Below are 17,100 nucleotides of genomic sequence, written 5' to 3'. Positions count from 1 at the left end.
TGTTCTGAGGAGGAGAAAATTCAGTACTCTGCCCTAATGTTCAAGGGTGAAGCGCCCGAGTGGTGGAATGCGCTATTAATGAGTAAGGGAAGAGATGTGATGTACGGCCTGACGTGGGAAGAGTTTAAGGCCATGGTGATGGGGAAGTTTTGTCCGATGCATGAGACTGATCAAATCCAAACTAAGTTCCATAACCTTAAGGTCGTAGGGACAAACCTTTGAGAATACAATACCAAATTACTCGAGTATTGTCGCCTTGTTCCCTAGCTGGTTAACCCTGAGTCCAGCAAAGTCACTCGATACATATGGGGATTGCCACGGGAAATCTATGACATGGTGAGGTCTCACCTACCTCAAACCGCTAAGTTCTCGAAATGCGAGTTCTGGTTGCACGAGGTACAATTTCTTGGTCACGTCATTAACGTCAACGGTATTCAAGTGGACCCCGTTAAGATTGAAGCTATCTCTAAGTGGGAAGTCCCAAAGTCGCCAACCGAGATCCGAAGTTTCTTAGGTTTGGCCGGCTATTACCGTAGATTCATCGAGAACTTTTCTCGAATCGCCGTTCCCCTAACTTCTTTAACTCGCAAGAACATCAAGTATGAATGGGGAACGAAGCAACAAGAGGCGTTCGATATACTTAAACAAAATCTCACCCAAGCACCTATCTTGGCTTTGCCAGAAGGTACTGAGGATTTTGTAGTCTTTAGTGATGCATCTCACTCGGGTTTGGGATGTGTACTAATGCAACGCAAGAAAGTAATCGCTTACGCCTCTCGTCAACTCAAAGTACAAGAGAAGAACTGCACGACTCACGATCTAGAGTTAGGCGCCATAATCTTTGCACTTAAGATATGGAGGCACTATCTCTATGGAGTAAGATTCACCGTATACACTGATCATAAGAACTTGAAACATATCTTTGATCAAAAAGAGTTGAGCATGCGCCAACGACGATGGATGGAAACGTTCAACGACTATGACTGTGAAATCGTTTATCATGAAGGTAAGGCCAACGTTGTGGCTGATGCCTTAAGTCGCAAGGAACATGAGAAACCCAAAAAAGTCCGAGCGTTGCGTCTAGAACTTCAAATTGATCTCATTGAACAAATCAAGTCCGCTCAAGCTCAAGCAATTAAGGAAAACCAAATTGCCGATGAAAAACGCAACGGCGCCATTGAATCGTTAGTCAAAGGTGACGATAGTATCCTTAGACTCGGCAATAGGATTTTGGTACCAATAGTTGGAGGATTGCGTGAGAAAATCTTGAACGAATCTCACAAGTCGAAGTATATGATGTATCCCGGAAGTGATAAAATATACCATAATCTCAAGGAGAATTATTGGTGGAATGGAATGAAATGAGATGTCGCTTCGCATTTTGCGAAATGTTTGACGTGTTTGAAGGTCAAGACTGAACATCAAAAGCCTTCAGGATTGCTTCAGCAACCCGAACTTCCCGTTCAGAAGTGGGAGTTAATTACTATGGACTTCATTACCAAACTCCCGAAGACGAATCGACAACACAATGCTATTTGGGTGATTGTGGATCGATTGACGAAATCCACACACTTTATACCCATCAATGAGTCGTACTCTATGGATAGACTAGCGCGTATCTATGTAAACACCATTGTCGCTTTGCATGGAGTACCGCTGTCTATAATATCTGATCGAGACAGTCGTTTTACGTCTCATTTCTGGAAAAGCTTTCAACAAGCTCTTGGTACAAAGTTAAACATTAGCACTGCCTATCATCCAAAAACCGATAGGCAAAGCGAAAGGACTATTCAAACGTTGGAAGACATGCTCCGGGCTTGTGTGATCGATCTAGGAGGAAGTTGGGACGACCACTTACCTCTAATGGAATTTTCATATAATAATAGTTATCACACAAGTATTCAAGCCGCACCATTCGAGGCGTTATATGGACGAAAGTGTAGGACGCCCGTGTGTTGGTCTGAAACTGGAGACAATCAATTGTCTGGACCCGAGATAGTCCAAGAAACTACCGACAAAGTTCTCCAAATCCGAGAACGACTTAAGACGGCGAGTGATTGCTAAAAAAGCTACGCCGATGTTCGTCGTAAGCCATTAGAATTTAATGTCGGTGACAAGGTTCTGTTGAACGTGCCGCTTGGAAAGGCGTTGTTCGCTTAGGTAAGAAAAGAAAGTTAAGTCCTCGATTCGTTGGACCTTTTGAGGTACTCGAACGAATCGGTAATGTTGCATACCGGTTGCGATTACCCGAGGAAATGCAAGGGATACATGATATATTCCATGTTTCGAATCTGCGTAAGTGCTTGACCGACGAATCTTTGGCTATGCCATTAAAAGACGTAGAAATAAACGAAAACTTAAAATTCGTAGAACGTCCAATACAAATTGAAGATTCGAAAATAAATAACTTGAAAAGAAAAACTTTGAAAATTGTGAAAGTTAAATGGGACTCGCGTAGAGGGCCCGAATATACTTGGGAACTCGAATCTGAAATGAGAAAGAAATACCCCCACTTGTTCGAGTAAAGCAATCTCGAGGACGAGATTTGTTTCAAGGTGGGGAGGATGTAACATCGTGAAAATTTCGAGTTCAAAGTATCAACTTTCCAAATTCTAGGGACTAAAATTGCCAAAATCCAAACTTGAGGGTTAAAAATGAAAAATATGTTTTCCTGACCCATCGCGCTACGCGATGAGTCAGAAGAGACTCCCATCGCGTACCGCGATGGGGTGTCTGACAATGTTTGTCACGTGTGCCACGTGGCACACTGTGGCACTATGTGCTGCCACGTGTCACCGCGTGGCAACACTGCCACCACGTGGAGCGGCGCCTCAACACGTGGAAGGTCTACGCTGTGCGTCAGCAGACCTATATCGCGGTACGCGATAGGTCTGCTGAGGGACCCATCGCGTGCCGCGATGGGGTCCAAAATATTGCCTATAAATAGCGGCCATGGGATCTCACTCCAGGCATCCCAAACACAGCTCTCACATCTCTCTAACATCTCTCTAAAAATCCTCGTAAAACGTGCCACGATTTCCTCGATAAGCGTGCTTCGAATCTCTCAATTGTGCTCCAACGTTTCCTTAAGAAATTGTGCCACCCTCCACCCACATACCAAGAAGGTGTTGTTGAAATGGCAATGAATCTCGATAAGCGTGTCGTCGAGTGTTGAAGTTTGGCGTTATCATTTAACGACCTAAGAGATCAAGCGGCGTTGGAGTGCTGCTCAAGTCCCTAGAGTTTCGTTACACCACTAAGGTTAGGCGTATTAATGAATACAAAATAATTTAATATTATATTCAAGGCTTAAGCCTTAAGTCGAGGATATACTCGATACCTCGATAAAAGAAAATAAAAGAAAAGAAAACATAACAAAGAAACAAATGAAAGTTTGATTGTTGAATATTGTGATACATATATATGTGTGTAAGTATATATGATTATATTCTTTGTTATGAAAATATTATTTAATGAATAAAGAGTATTCTTAAATAATAAAAGAAAAGATTACGTTTCTTAGAGAAGAAGAAACGTCGGGTTTTTATTATATAAACTAAAGGTTTATAATTTACTTTTAAACAAGAGATTTTCAAGTAAATAAGAATTGAACTAAAGGTTCAATCGAGGATTGAGATATAAGACTAAAGGTCTTAAGCCGGATCGTGTATCCGACTAACAAATATTTATACTCATAACTATAGGTTCGAGATAAAGAAAGGGAAAGACCCTTAGACGGTGAGTGAAGCCGATCCTAAAGAGATAAGGTGAATACGCCCCCAAACTTTTAAACTTATTTTCAAATGAGTCAAACTTGTTATGTGAAATTGTTTACAAGGAACTATGTGTTCCTAAAACCGTTATAACTATGGGTATAAACCTAGCCCTCAGGCTGTGGTATACGTATGTATGGATCCTTACATAGGTGGTACTATGCGATGTATGGGCATGATCGCACCACCCTTGGTCGTAGGACGCTCTCCTGCAGGGAGTACGACCTTATGTGTATATTTACGGGTACTTAACTAAGTCGAACGCTGCGGTGTTTGCTGAGATGACCTAGCGTAGAGGCTCGATTTATAATGTGTTATTTGACTTTGTTATTCCTAAGCCACGTTGGGCCGAGGCAGGCGTAGTCTCGAGGGGTAATAAAGTAAAAGAAGTTATTTTGCGTCAGCGTGTTTAGCAACATTCGTTGCTGACTTATATTCTCTTACATTTTGCAGGTGAACAAGTTTAGCACTTGGAGTGACAAAGTGCTTATATATCCGATGACTCGGATTTTATTTTGTAAAACTTAATATATGGTGGTTTTGTAATATAAACAAGTAATCTTTTGTTAACTCAAACGGGTATTCTATAATCCCGCCTTTTATGTAAATATTATATTTCGATCCTTAAAATTTATAAGTTTTCCGCAAACTAAACGTAACTTTGATTTATTTACAATTACGATACCAACTTATGGGTCATACTCCTAGGTCTTAGATGGGGGTGTGACAGCCTATATTTGTTTATATTAAAAACACCGGTTCAAACTTTGACATATAAATGTAAGTTATTTATCTTACCATGTTAAATGGCTTGTCGGGTTGCAAACGGGTTAACAAGTTTTATATGAGTTGAAATCAAGTTATAAAGAGTGAGTTAAATAATTCGTCAATAGGTTGACAAAGTGATCTTATAAAATATATTTATTTTATTTGTGCTACTCTAATTTTAAACGGATTAACATGTTAACATGTTTAGCTAGATGAGTTAATACATATCAGCCTAATATGGCCTGTTTGATTAAACAAGCTAACTAGATAATCTTGTGTTTTTCTTACCGCCTTTATATTCTATTTGTAAAATAACCACTTGTTATTATACTATATAATCAATGCAATATTTTATAATTGGTTTCGAGATAAAACAATCACGAGAGCTGTTATCAACAAAATAAATAATTCAATATACTATTCCGTACACATGTTCTCGGTCAACTGTCAACCATCATGTTATATTGTTCTCTATTTCTATTACAAACCACCTCCCATCATCCATTTGGTATGGGGATATGTTATTTAGAACCATCAATGGGTCATGGGTGATGCACTAATAAACACATGATTTTTCTATAGAAAAGGTTAAGTCCAAATATCGTTTCCATTGACTTCATACATAAAATTTTTATGACCACATGTCAAACGCACGCTGCGATATGCCTGATCTCGTTAGTTAGCAAGATATTAACGGGTCTCTTAAAATTTTTTAGTATTGTGATCTAAAAGCATACTTTAGTTATTAATTTGTTAATTTCTTAATCCAAAAATTACCGAATTTTATAGTGTTATCTAACTTGTAAGTTAAAACCAATATGAAAACAAGTAGACGTAAAGAAAACATCACCACATGAACACAAGTTACATTGGTTCGGGTGGGACCGGTGGGTTAAGTCGTTAACTACCTCACCAACATTCATTTGTTTATCATTGAACAAATTTTTATATAGTAATGAAGCTTTGGGGAGAATCATATAACATTAGGAGGAATAATATGCGGGATTAGTGTGAAAGGTAACCATGTCGACTGGTTTTTACTTTATAATATTATCCCTTGAAAGTCCAAAATGCATTCAATTTGGCAAGACAAAGGAGTGGGTTGCACGTAATGTTGGCCCTCTGATAATCATTGAAAGGAAATGATTTGTAAATTGTATATCAATTGTCACACTTGCATAATATACAGATATCAGCCAAATACATTCTAAAGTTTGCAATAAGCCTAAAAGATTGCTTATTCATCACTTTACACAATTTAATAAATCTGCACAATGTAATGTGCGACACAAATTTTGATCAACATACTTAGAACTTGAGTGACATAGGGTCAGAGCTCACATGCATCATGTGCCTGATGCACAAGATATTAACTCTTTTATAATTTTCATAAACATTTATTATCATGTATTTAAATTTAAAAAATATAATTATCTCAAGACACAACATCAAAAAGTATAGTCAAAACTAGAGGCGCAAAAGAAAAAAAAACGATTAGTGGTGCCCAGATGGCCAATGGGATATCGGACCTTAGCCCGCTCTAGATCCAGTCAACAAGGTCAAAACTTGAGTTTTAAAGAGAAAGCGATCATGTTTTTCAGGTTCTGAGACCGAGCATTATACAGGGTTTGATCGACTTGAGTTTAAATGATTTTTCAAATCATTATACAATTTACAAATCATTTCCTTTCAATGATTTTTCAGGTTCTGAGACCGAGCATTAAAACTTGAGTTTTAATGCCCAGTTTCTAGTGAGGTTTAGTACCCGGTTTTTTGTTAACCTTTAAACTGGGTATTAAACCCTAGCAAGCAAGAAAAAAACCCTTGAGTACTAAAATAGGTGATTCTTCAGTACCCAACTCTATAATCAACGTTACAAGCCAGTTTTAATTCTAACACAAGTATACCTGGCCTGAAATGTTGTTCAAAACCCAGTAAAGCTCGAAACTAAAACTGAAAAAATCCAATCACTTTCTCTTCAAACCCCAGTTCCATGACCTGGTTATCGAAGTCTTTAAAACCCAAACAAATATAAATCATACGATGTTAAAGAGCATAAAGGTTCAAAACAGACTAGAACATTAATCTTCTCATAACAAAATTCAAACCAATCTAATAACAATGTATTGCAAAAGTAAGAATTCATTTTCGACCTGATGGAAAACAAACTTTGAAGCAAGAAACTAACTTTTAAACCTTTAGTAGGTAACGGGAGCAAGGATTTCAAGTTGGGCTCCAAGTTTTTCCTCTGCAGTTTTCTCGGCTTTGGCTCGTAGTTTGTTAAGTTGTTTCTTTCGTTCGTAAACGATTTGGGCTTTCTCTTTCCTCTTTTTCTCAAGATCCTGCAAGTAATAGAAACAATTACCATACAATGTTAACTTATATAGTAAATATACCTTGTACTTTTAGATCATTTTAAAAATGATTTATGAAATGTTAAACATGACATCAGGCACAACTTGACAGGTTTACAACCCTATAGGTCACAGCTACTCAGCAAGATGATAACTTGATATGATTACAAAGCTATACAAAAAACAAATTGTTTAACATGAACGTTGATAAAAAAACCCAATTTTATAAACAAAATGGTCAATCAATAAAATAATGATTTTTTTCCGAAAAATGAAATGACTCGATGTAGAAGATTAAAACGTCCATAACATTATTGATTAGAGATTTGATGTTGATCAAAAATAACAAAACGTGTCATTATGCACATGAACAATATAGAACATTGAACATTCCAAAAAACAACAATATTGATATTCATGATGAGAGTATTTACCTTGATGGTTTCATAATGATTCCATCCCACTTCAGATGAGAGACGACCAAGCAAGCAGTACTTGTGTCCAGCAGTTAATCTCAATACCCTAAAATCATATTAAAACGCGCAAGTTTATATGTAAACACATGTGCACACAGGCAGGAGCACTCACAAAAATTCAACAAAGCATAGTAACTCACTTGAGAGCATCAGGGATAACCATTCTCTTCTTTCGGTTGTAAGGGGTTGGAACTCCTTCATAAACCTTCAACCTAGCAAGTGCAGCAGCCCCACGTTTGGTCTTGTGTGGGATCATGCTATATTCCAAACATATAGTCAAAATTAATAAAAAATTACAAGTAAGAGTAACTTTATACAGTTTACATCTAATAAAAGTTTAAATAATGTCATAACATTTAACAGACAGCTAAATATGTAACATGACAAATTAAACATGTAACATCAGCATGACGGTGTAAGCAACACAAATCTATCATGTAACTAATAATTATGTTGCATATGATTCAAAAATAAATAGGCGCTAGACAGTCGGGCAGGTAAACATTAGCAATTAACAAAGAATAACCTGGATTAATCGAACTAGAATTTTTTACTTGTAAATTTTCAGACTTATATACGTATCCACATTGACATCTTGTGTGACTTAGAACTAGAACAAGTCTTTTGTCTGATTACACTGGATCATACAAAAAACCAAAACTCAGTTTTAAAAGTTAAAACCAAAAGACCAATTTTATGGTGCGACAAGATGAAACTGCATTGATAGAGCACCAATTATGTATGATCTAATGCAAACCTAAGAAAATAATCAATACCATCCAAAGCAAAATATCCGCCTCTAAATTATGTATGATCCCATTCAAACCTAAGAAAATAATGCAGAAAAATATCACATCTGAGATATCGGTTATCACGGTGGGATATTGGGAATTTTAATATTATGCAAAACACTAACAAAACATTAAACACTAAAAGTTGAAAATTAAGACTTAAAAAGCACTAATACTCAAAATACCGGTGAAAATATCAGCGATATTGATTAATATTTAACATGAGCACCGATAACCAAGATACCACCAATACTGACTGCATAAGGCAAAGCATATAAAGTCTACACTAACAAACGATTAATTATCTAAAATTCTATCTAACTTAAACTCATGCATATAAAATCACTATAGCTACAAAACAGTTCTAACTAAACTGAACAGGTATTATCAAAATTAGTGTTTACCCTCGGATAGTACGCCAGAGGATCTTGGACGGAGCGCGGAAATGAATGGGACCATGAGACGGCTTGGTGTTCATTCGCTTGCGAAGAAACCGGAGGTACTTCATTTTCTGACGAACAAGTCCGCCGGAGAGGCAGATCTCTTCGCACCGGACGACGGTGACACGCTGTCCATTGAGTAGCTCCTTGGCTAAGATAGAAGATAATCGGCCGAGCATGTGGTGGCGGGCGTCCACCACAACCTCCTTCGCGCAGATTCCTGATCCGGACACCATTGTTGATTGTTTTGGTTCCTGCGGCTCTGAAAGTTTGAAGAAATGAACAAGACGGTGTATAAAAGGTAAAAGAGGGTTAGGGTTTTGGTCATGGGCCTGGGTTCATAGCCCAAATGGCAATTTTTTACATTTGTTATTTACTTATTTGTCCAAAACTCCGAATATTGAGATATTATTTGATAGTCTATAGATGAAGTTCGATAACGTGCGAGTTAAAATCATTACATTTTTGAAAGCTGGTCGGTTGGTAACTGGTATAGGCTCAATTCGTTACGGTAAAAGTTGCATCACCAAAACAAAGAGGTCAAGAATTAAACATGTAAGTTGAAAACGACAAAAGTTTCATTAGCAAAGTTAATGAGGCAAAAAGTAAATTCGTGAAACTAAAGTTGAAAAGCCAAAAAGTATATAAGTGAAAGTGTGAAACTATTGTGGTAAAAGTCTAATGAACAAAAGTTTGTAACTAAAGTTGAAGGGTCAAAAAGTATATATGTGGAACTTTTGTGGTAAGCACATAATAAACCGAATTTTGTAATTAAAGCTGAGAAGTCTCAAAACTAGTTATCTAATTTAGTGAAGGGTGATACTAACAGTCGATTAAATAGATGGCCGTCTATTTTTAGGGTTAATTCGATTCACATGACTTTTATGTTAGTCTATTTTATATTCATTTAAGTAGAAGTTTAAATTTTACCTCTCAAGAATCAAGATCAATTTCTCCTTCCACCTTCTCTTTCAATGCTCCTAACAATGGAATGGTTTTTGTGGTTTGAACAGCGTCTAGTCATTTTAACAATTGTTTATCGCTTCTAATGTTGCCCTCTACTAGTGAGTATTAGTTCATGTAACACCCAAAAATTCGTAGTAGTGAGTATTGCTTAAAAGCATTACCTTTGACATATGCATGTATCATAATCCCATAATCAAACCATATATTGTAATCACACATATCCATCTTAGTTCATGTAACACCCAGCTTTACCCGTAGGATCATGGAGTTCCTTAAGACTTTCTATTTCAGTTCACTAACTAAACTAACTGAAGTCAGCACGCCTTTTATTGACATAAAACTCATCGTTTAGAGTCAAATACACACCGTTAACCAAACCTTAACACGCCTGTCGAAATTGTTAAGACTTGTTTATCCACGTTTTAACACATATGATTGGTTTTTGAGTAAACTTCTCTCATTTTTTTTGACCCATTGACCATGAAGATTTCCCCAGTAAGAGAATCAAACTTAAAATTATGAAATGAGCATTAACTTTCAAATCATCAATGGACATAAATATAAACAATAATTATTTAGCATTTCAGGTCATACAAGTGACTTTTAAGTGTATTTCACCCGGTTCTCATTTTTACAAGTTCTTAAACCCATGGTATTGCCAATTTACCCAAAACATCATCAATCATGGAGATTTGTGGATTCTCAGTGGTTGAACATACAATATCATTTTGTATAACTAACTACTAAGCAATTATCAGACTAAAGTAAATCAATTGCCTTCCTTAAGTTTCGCCTAATTTTGGGCCCAATTCCAGCACATGATTGGGTTTAATGCTCTCCATTCTATAGAGAAAACAAATGAAAAATAAGGGGGTGTTTTGGGAAAATGTGTTTGGTAAAGCCCCTCAAAAAGCTTTGAGCTTTTCAAAAGTTGCTTTTGCTTTTCAAAAAGCAAATAAGCAAAAAAACAATTTTAAAAGATCAGCCAAAAACAAGTCAAATGCTAAATAATTTAGAGAATAGTATAAACTCATCTGTAAAAGGTAATGGTAACAGTTACGGTAAAAACAGTAACTGTAAAAATGGAGTTGGGCCAAAACGAACAACTTTCAGGACATGTAAAAACAGGTGGGTTGACCCGCAAATAGTTACTGTTGGTAATGTTTAAAATTGATTACATAAGCCATATGAAGGTTACATAAATAATATATTTTCCAAAAAGGATTTACAATATTATTTTATGTGACCCGTCGTGAGAGATAAAATTATAAAATTAAACCATTCTCAAACACATAGACCAAACAGTCACATACTAAAATGTTCAGCATATTTACCTATCAGTATCACACAGCGCCACCACTGCCATCACCGCCGCCACCATCATCACCACCACCGCTGCCACCAACACCGCCGCCGCCGCCGCCAGCACCATCACCAAAAATAGCACCACCATCTATTTCACCATCAAGAGGAGAAGATGCAGATTCTGGAGCTCGATTACGAGCAGCAGCAGAAACAACTGCCAACTGTCCACTTAACAATCTGTATATAACATCATGATTTATGACCGCTTTAACCAACTCAAATTGGTGTTGTTCGGTGTGCTTCTGATTAAACCTGCCGGGAACAACCTTTGTACCCGTCGTATAGCAATCTCCACAAAGATCATAACTGTTTTTTTCCTTGCAATCTTTACAATGATATCTATCTCCAATTATCGGACACATCTGTCCAAAAACAAATTAACATTTTAAGTAATAGTTTGGTCCAGACAAGATTCGATTTTCCAATGCTGTTTAAGTTAAAAGAAGTTAAATTTGTAAATTTTAAGTGAATACAATTATACAAAACAATAATATGTTGGTAATGTTAATAACCATACTTTGTAATATTAGTTGAGTTCAAGGGTCGTGGTTGACCAGGCTGAAATCTGCCCAAAGTCTATTCTTAGCGCATACAATCTCATAAATTGTTTTAATTCTTAATGTTATTATTCTAATAACATTTTTATCTAACACTAAGGAATTAAGTTTAACTTAATTAGAAAAATATACAAAAAAAAAATATTTGCATGCCAAGTTGCCAACCCAACTCACCTAAACCACCCATCTTGCCACCTCTACATACAACCATCCAATGATCCACATAAACTTTCCTAAGAATACAAAGTAATCTCCTATATATCTTAAGAAACCTCACTTGTTACTAGAAGAACATTTTATTGAGATGGGGCTGTAAACAAACCAAACTGAACAGGACCTTGTACATGTTCGTTCGTTAAATTTATCTGAGAAACGAACGGTTCAAGAACAGATAACCGAACGAAACATCCTGTTCGTGTCCGTTCACTAAGGAAATGGTTCTGTTTGTGTTCATTGGTTGTTTTCGTAAACGAACACAAACAAATACATGTTAATTAGAAAATTTAAAATCAACACTCTTAAACTCAAGTATTAGACATAATCAACCAAAAAATATATAATTTTTAGCACTTGACATGGTTATCTAAACGACTAAGCATACTTCAACATAATAATCATAAACATAGTATTAAAATTAATGTGATAAATCAATAAAAATTAATAAAATATATAAAAAGTTAAAATGTCAGGATCAAAAACTAAAATGTATACAATATAAAAAAAAAAAACTTTTAATGATCAAACAAAAACACAAAAATGTGAACGAACATAAACGAATGAACCTTAACAAACATAATCGAATGAACCTTAAAAACATAAACAAATGTAAACGAAAGAACGCAACCACTGTTCATATTCGCTCATTTGGTTAATCGGGCGTAATTCCTTGTTCATGTTCTTTCATTTATTAAACAAACGAACGTAAATCAACTTCCCGTTGAACGGTTCACAAACGGTTCGCTCAACATAGGTTCATTCACAGCCCTAATTGAGAAAGATGGCATTATAGCATAAAAAGGAAAGAAACTTACCCCACAAATATCACACCCAACCCCAGGATGAAATTTGGAACCATAAACAGTCCACCACTGAAGAAAATTCTCTCCTGGTGGATATGGAAACTTGGAACCTTCTTCCTCATTAGCTTCTGATTATATATTTGTCATTTTGCATCAGTACTTGAAAGTTCAAATAATAGAAATTACACAAAAAGGTACTAACTTTTCTAATTTTCAAAAAATTCAATTTAACTGGTTTCCAGATACCATATAAAAATGTCAACATGGTCAAAGTCCTTGACACGCCATATTACCAATACCCGGTAAGGCGGTAACTTGTGGGATCAACTTAGAGGGTGTTTGGGATTGCTTATTTTCGCCAACTTATAACTTATAAACTTTTTGAAAAGTAATAAGGTGTTTGGGATTGCTTATGTTGTGAGAGGAAAAGTTTCATAAGTTACACTTTTGTAACTTATTAACTTAATGAAAAGTTATAAGGAAGTAAAATAAGGAATCCCAAACACCCCCTTAAATTGAAAACTTTGAAAACGTTAATTATTGTTTTTTAAATATTTTAATACTCAGGTTTGTTTGTATTTACTATTTAGCCCAATTGGCCCAAGATAAGTTAGTCTAGGGTTTCTGGTTCTCATTTGTATATATTACTTAGTCTCCCCTCTATTCTAATTACAACATTCAGATATTCATCATTCACTTTTACAAAATGTTCTCGAAGTTTTGTTTTTCCAACTTTAAAGGTTTTTTCTGTGCAACAAAACGATGGCTAGCTGAAACTAGGTGTGTACATGAAACTGAAAAACCCGATCCGTAACCGAGAAAACCGATTAAAAAAATCCGAACCCAAACAAAAAACTTTTTGTTTACGTAAAAAACAGAATTTTCGGTTCGGTTTCGGTTTTGCCTGTAACTAAAACCGAAAAAAACAAACCGAAGTACGAAGTCTCATTTTTCAATTTTGAATGCTAAGTAATTCATAAAAAATTAATAAATAGTATAAGTCAAATATTTCAGCCCACATGTAATAATCAATTAATCATTAACTAGCAAAAAAATAGGCCCAGATTCATTATATTGGGCAAATTTTTTCAGGCACAAAAATATAAAGCCCAAGTGGTAAAACAAAAAAAAAGGTTTCCGAAAATCTAAAAGCCAATTTTCAGCTTTTGGTATAGCTTGAGCCCAAAACATAATTTTGACCACAGTTTATTACCTTTTTAAGCAATTAACCTTTAAAAAACGTAACTAATTTAGTAACATTGAAACTATGAAAACTCACCTTTGAACATATTTCTATTTTGAATCTGCTCTTGTGAGGCCTGTGTACTGTTTTTCCTTATTGCATATTCTGAAGAAAATTGTTCCTCTAATACATAATCAAGCTCCTTACAAACTTTTGGAAAACCGCTTGGATGCCGACACTGACAGGTTTGACATTTAATCACACCGTCTTCTGGTATGGTGATGCATGCCTCACAGTAAACTAAACAGTAATTTTAAAAAAATGTAAATAATGATATCCTAACAAATTAGAATAGCACAGCCTACACTTTTCGTCCTTTTTATCCCTCTCTTTGTTCGTAAAAAATGGCATAAAAAATGGTATTTGGTTGAAGAAGGAAAAGAGAGATGTAGAGAGAGAGTAGATGGGCGTATTTTTCTATTTGGAAAATATATATATATATATATATATATATATTTAAGTAAGTTTGTAAACTGACCAAAATACCCTCATATGCAGTACAAATGACTAGATTTAACAGACAGATTTAAAGTGGAGAGGACGTAAAATATAACAAAGAGTAATTGTGTAAAGTTGTAAACATAAAGGATGATTTCAGTTATCTCATTATTTATGAACGAAAAGTGTAATTTGTTCTTATGAATAAGAAAACATCAAAATACCTAAAAAGATATAACTTAACAGAATGACAATAACCATACCATGCCCACAATTAAGAACAGTGGGCCCAAATAGCAGTTGCTTGCAAGCAGAACAGAGCACATCAATAACTGTTACCTGCTTACAATTTCCACTCGAATTCCCATCCTTTAACTTATTTTCTTCAGTAAAAGAACTTAAATTGTCTGCAATGCTTAAATGGTCAAGTTCTCATCCAGTGCAAACCCTGACGAGCTTTGTTGTTTGTCGTCTATACCATGTAAACAAAGAATTTAAAAAAACTAATTCCATGAAAATCACTAGAAACGATTAATTTGAGTACCTTGTAACTAGTACTCTTGCAAACAAACATGAACACAGCATGTCCGTGTTCGTTAGTTTAAGTTTAACTGAACAAACGATTAACAACACGAACATTAAACGGGCAAAGTTTTCTTGTTCGTGTTCGTTTGTTTAAAAAATTGAACTTGTGTGTGTTCGTTTATGTCCGTTCATTAACTGTGTAAACAAACTAGTTCACGAACATAAACGAATAAACATGACTAAACATAGATGAATGGACAAAATTGAGTTAAAACTAATTAATAGTACATGTGCACCAGAAGCATGTTACATGTCCACAAACTGGAATGAAAAAAACAAAACTAAGAACAATGCTTACTTGTAATTAATAAATATAAAGCAAGAATTGTAGTTAGCATATCGCACCTAAAACAACGGGTTTGTATAGAAGGTCTCTGCAACAAGAAATAAACAGACTTAGTTCATGAATATTATTATCAATTATGCAGTTAGAAGTAACAGAGTACATCCAACAACTGAATGTACATTGCAATCATCAAATTAGGGCACCAAATCTACTGATATAGGTACAATCTATATTTTAAGCTTAAATAAATATTATATTATCCACCATTCTATACGAATAAATTAAATAATGAAGTTCTGATCGATAGAACAAATTGAATTAGGTTAATTTCAATAGAAGTGAAGAGAATTATGAAAACGTAATGCAGGATTAAGTAAAGATGAGTAGGAATTGTAAGTAAGGGATTAAGTAGAAACAAAGCATTGGATTGAAAGCCCTAATATTAATATTAATAATAATTAATTGAATTAGAGAGAGATTACATACAAGCAAACGGCGCATATAAAATGATCAGAAACCTGCTCCGATGCATTGCCTTCTTCCATGCCAAAAGCTTTTGATTTTGATTTTGATTTTGATTTCTGATTTTTCTTCAAATTTATAGAAGAATGAATTGAATGTCAGAACACACGAGTCACGACGTCTATCTAATCTCATTGTTTTCTTACTGGGCTGGGCCTATGAATATGGTTTTTTTTCTTTTTCTTTGGATGTGAATATCATACACCACTCTTATGTGTCTATACGGCTCGTATAGGTCTATACGACCGTATAGGGTACGAATGAATGACAATGGTACAAAAAAAACAAGTTTTTGCAGCCTATACGACCGTATAGACCTATACAAACCGTATAGACATTAAATGACTCGTGTTGCTCTCCAACAAACCATAAAACCTATACGGCCGTATACGGCTATACGACCGTATAGAAAACATTTGCAGAAAAATTCAGATTGCCTTTTGACCACTATTAATCACTGTCAAAAACGATTATACGAGTCTATACGAGCCGTATAGTGCTATACGGCCCGTATAGAGAAAGTTTCAGTGGTGCTATACAACACATGAAAGGGTAGAAAAGAATAACGTTTAAAATTGCTAAAAAAAATATGATGCAAGTCAGATCGCATATTAAAAAAAATTTCAAAAAAATGTATATACGGATGTATAGGCCTATACGACGCGTATAGGGCTATACGAGGTACTATAAACAATGGCCGACAACATCAGACACAAACTGACACAATTCAGGTGCTATACGACCGTATAGCCCTATACGAGCCGTATAGGAAAAAAAATGGCGTGTGAGGATCATAGGTGGTGTGGGAGGATCCTAAGCCTTTTTTTTCCTCTTAAATTTTTTAAGTAAATTGTGATTCTCGTAAATGGATGAACTCGGTGTCATACCGGTACAGATCGTCCCGATCTCGATTTTCATAAAAGATTGGTACCAATACCGCAAATGTCTAGTTTGGTACCATTACAATCCCGTTTTAGCACGGGTACATAATGCAAAAATCGGTAAGTATGAAAACCAAAATGTTTGTTTCAGCACTAGTACAGTAGTACCCGGTACCATTGGCTCATCTCTATTTTTATCCACATGGTCTCTTAAAAGTTGCTATTATAGTTCAATAGTTTAAAACTTGTAATAAAAATGAAAGATCAGGGACTGAAATAATAAAAAAAATATTAAAATGAAATGGTTGTATTTAACACGAACACGTGGACGAATGCAACGATTTACTAAAGGCGAGTAAGCAATCTAATTCCATGTCTTATGGGAACGTAGAGTTAAGTTTATTTTCCGTTCATGTGGTTTGGTAACAATCACCACTTTGGTTCAAAGATTTAATTTTTGTATGAAACATAACGTGAGTTACATTTTTTTTCCCATTTTAATACAGATGACTAATACCATCTCATTTTCCTGTTAACTCAAAAGTCATTTTAGTCTCTTTTTTTTAAAGAAAAAACTTAGGTACAAGGTATTATTGTAAGGTAGCTTGTAATATCTTTTAGAAACGGTGTAATGAT

At 35.3% G+C, this 17,100-nt stretch overlaps 1 protein-coding gene and 1 pseudogene across 2 annotated transcripts; both read right to left on the bottom strand.

Annotated features, from left to right (window-relative positions):
- Positions 1–6,674: 6,674 nt before the first annotated feature.
- LOC143553860 (large ribosomal subunit protein uL13w-like) lies at positions 6,675–8,886 on the bottom strand. The gene is made up of 4 exons (XM_077043760.1): positions 8,567–8,886; positions 7,512–7,628; positions 7,330–7,417; positions 6,675–6,883 (listed from the first exon to the last, which is right to left on the bottom strand). The coding sequence occupies exons 1-4, from the start codon at positions 8,836–8,838 to the stop codon at positions 6,740–6,742; spliced, it is 621 nt and encodes a 206-aa protein (XP_076899875.1). The 5' UTR covers positions 8,839–8,886; the 3' UTR covers positions 6,675–6,739.
- Positions 8,887–10,084: 1,198 nt separating this feature from the next.
- Positions 10,085–15,730, bottom strand: LOC143553870 (E3 ubiquitin-protein ligase PRT1-like; annotated as a pseudogene). Its single transcript, XR_013138908.1, has 8 exons — positions 15,548–15,730; positions 15,121–15,149; positions 15,004–15,036; positions 14,454–14,662; positions 13,789–13,992; positions 12,522–12,637; positions 10,903–11,295; positions 10,085–10,411 (listed from the first exon to the last, which is right to left on the bottom strand). The product of XR_013138908.1 is annotated as an E3 ubiquitin-protein ligase PRT1-like (transcript).
- Between the last annotated feature and the right edge of the window lie 1,370 nt (positions 15,731–17,100).

Source organism: Bidens hawaiensis, unplaced genomic scaffold, assembly GCF_021521415.1.
Source record: "Bidens hawaiensis isolate Kalapana, Puna unplaced genomic scaffold, B.hawaiensis_p1.1 tig00017405_1, whole genome shotgun sequence".
NCBI lineage: Eukaryota > Viridiplantae > Streptophyta > Magnoliopsida > Asterales > Asteraceae > Bidens > Bidens hawaiensis.
This window is presented reverse-complemented; position numbering and strand designations above follow the sequence as displayed.